Source organism: Procambarus clarkii, chromosome 6, assembly GCF_040958095.1.
Source record: "Procambarus clarkii isolate CNS0578487 chromosome 6, FALCON_Pclarkii_2.0, whole genome shotgun sequence".
Taxonomy (NCBI): domain Eukaryota; kingdom Metazoa; phylum Arthropoda; class Malacostraca; order Decapoda; family Cambaridae; genus Procambarus; species Procambarus clarkii.
The window spans coordinates 16216097-16217620 of record NC_091155.1 but is presented as its reverse complement, the minus strand read 5'-3'; the positions used below and the strand labels follow the sequence as shown (position 1 = coordinate 16217620).

At 43.1% G+C, this 1524-nt stretch overlaps 1 protein-coding gene across 1 annotated transcript; it reads right to left on the bottom strand.

Moving 5' to 3' along the window:
• LOC138354950 (uncharacterized) lies at nucleotides 1–702 on the bottom strand. The gene is made up of 2 exons (XM_069309532.1): nucleotides 663–702; nucleotides 1–533 (listed from the first exon to the last, which is right to left on the bottom strand). Exons 1-2 carry the CDS (start codon nucleotides 663–665, stop codon nucleotides 108–110), a joined length of 429 nt encoding a protein of 142 aa, XP_069165633.1. The 5' UTR covers nucleotides 666–702; the 3' UTR covers nucleotides 1–107.
• Nucleotides 703–1524: the final 822 nt, after the last annotated feature.

Sequence of the window (1524 nt, the reverse complement as noted above, 5' to 3'; positions counted from 1 at the left end):
GACTTTTATTCAGAGGTTTATTTTGGTGTTTATATTTACTATGGTATCAGGAACTCCATTCCTGACAAAAATGTCTAGAACTTAAAGTTGACATATATATATATTCTTTATCCATAACGCTGGGATCCTCCTCCGAAGCCGCCACCACCGAAGCCACCACCACTGAAACCTTTGGATCCTCCTCCGAATCCAGCACCTCCAAAGCCGCCGCCACCGAATCCACCACCTACAGAGCCGCCTCCACGGGAGCCATAGCTAGATGCACCGCCTCCGAAGCCGCCACTACTGAAGCCACCACCCCCAAAGCCCTTGGATCCTCCTCCAAGTCCACCACCTCCGAATCCTCCACCACCACCTCCAATGCCGCCTCCGCCTGAACCATAGCGAGATCCAACACCGAAGGAACCCAGTCCTCCTCCACCGTGCCCAAAACCTCCTCCGCCGCCTCCAAACCCACCACCGCCTCCATGTACTCCGCCTGCCCTGGAGGATCCCACCAGCAGGGCAACGCTCACGGTGATGAGCAGCACTTTCTGTGAAAGGAAAAATAAAAAATTTCAGTGTTTGTAATTAACTTTTTTAGCATTCATTTCTCCTAAAATGTAAATTTGTATAAATACTGAAGACAGTAAAGATATCAGTGTAAACAGAGAGAGACTGACCATGTTTGATGCAGGAAGGTGGCAGTCCAGGTCTGAGCTGCAGATGGTGTGCCGTCAACTCTTTATATACTCTTGTCTTCCCGACCTTGCTGATGCGCTGCGTCACACCTTTCCTGTTTCATGACCACGCACCTCATGTATATTGTAAGATCCGTAGTAATGAGGTGTCATTCTGCCGACAAAACCATAGCCGTTCATAATAAAGAAACATCTTGGAGATGCCTAGCTCAACTTCCTACTTTCCATGGAATGGTAAATTCTTGGTTTTTACATCTGTTTTCTCCATATCCTATAAACTGCAAATCACAATAGAGAGATAACATATCGTTCCATTGGACAATCAGACAATTATGTTTTGAGGAAGTATTTCCCTGTGCATCAGAATAGACTAAATTACCAGCAGGTGGTGTGACCACTGCTGGCTACTTTTTGTGCACTTTATTTGTCTGCTTCGTTGTTATATTTTAACAGATTACGAGCATTAAAACTTTCCAAATCATGTTATTATTGTATTATTAGCCTCCTAGTTTTCAAAAATGCAAAAATATATGTAAACCAAGCCGTCAAGGACTGAGAAAAGATGTACAAGCTCGCAAGTTCTTCGGTAATTGCTTGATTAACCAAGATCCATGTTATAGGGGAAAGCACTTACGGAGCATTAATATAATGAATATGAGAAATGAGTCGATGAGGGTGTAATTGAGGCTACCTCAATTAAAAACTTTGAAAACAAGTATGATAAAGAACAAGATTGTCGAGTCTCGTTATTCAGCCAATGTGAACAGAAAAGCCAGTTGGGCCTTAGAGTTGATGATCGACTCTGCACTCATAATATTGATTGAAACTTAATAATATTAGTAAA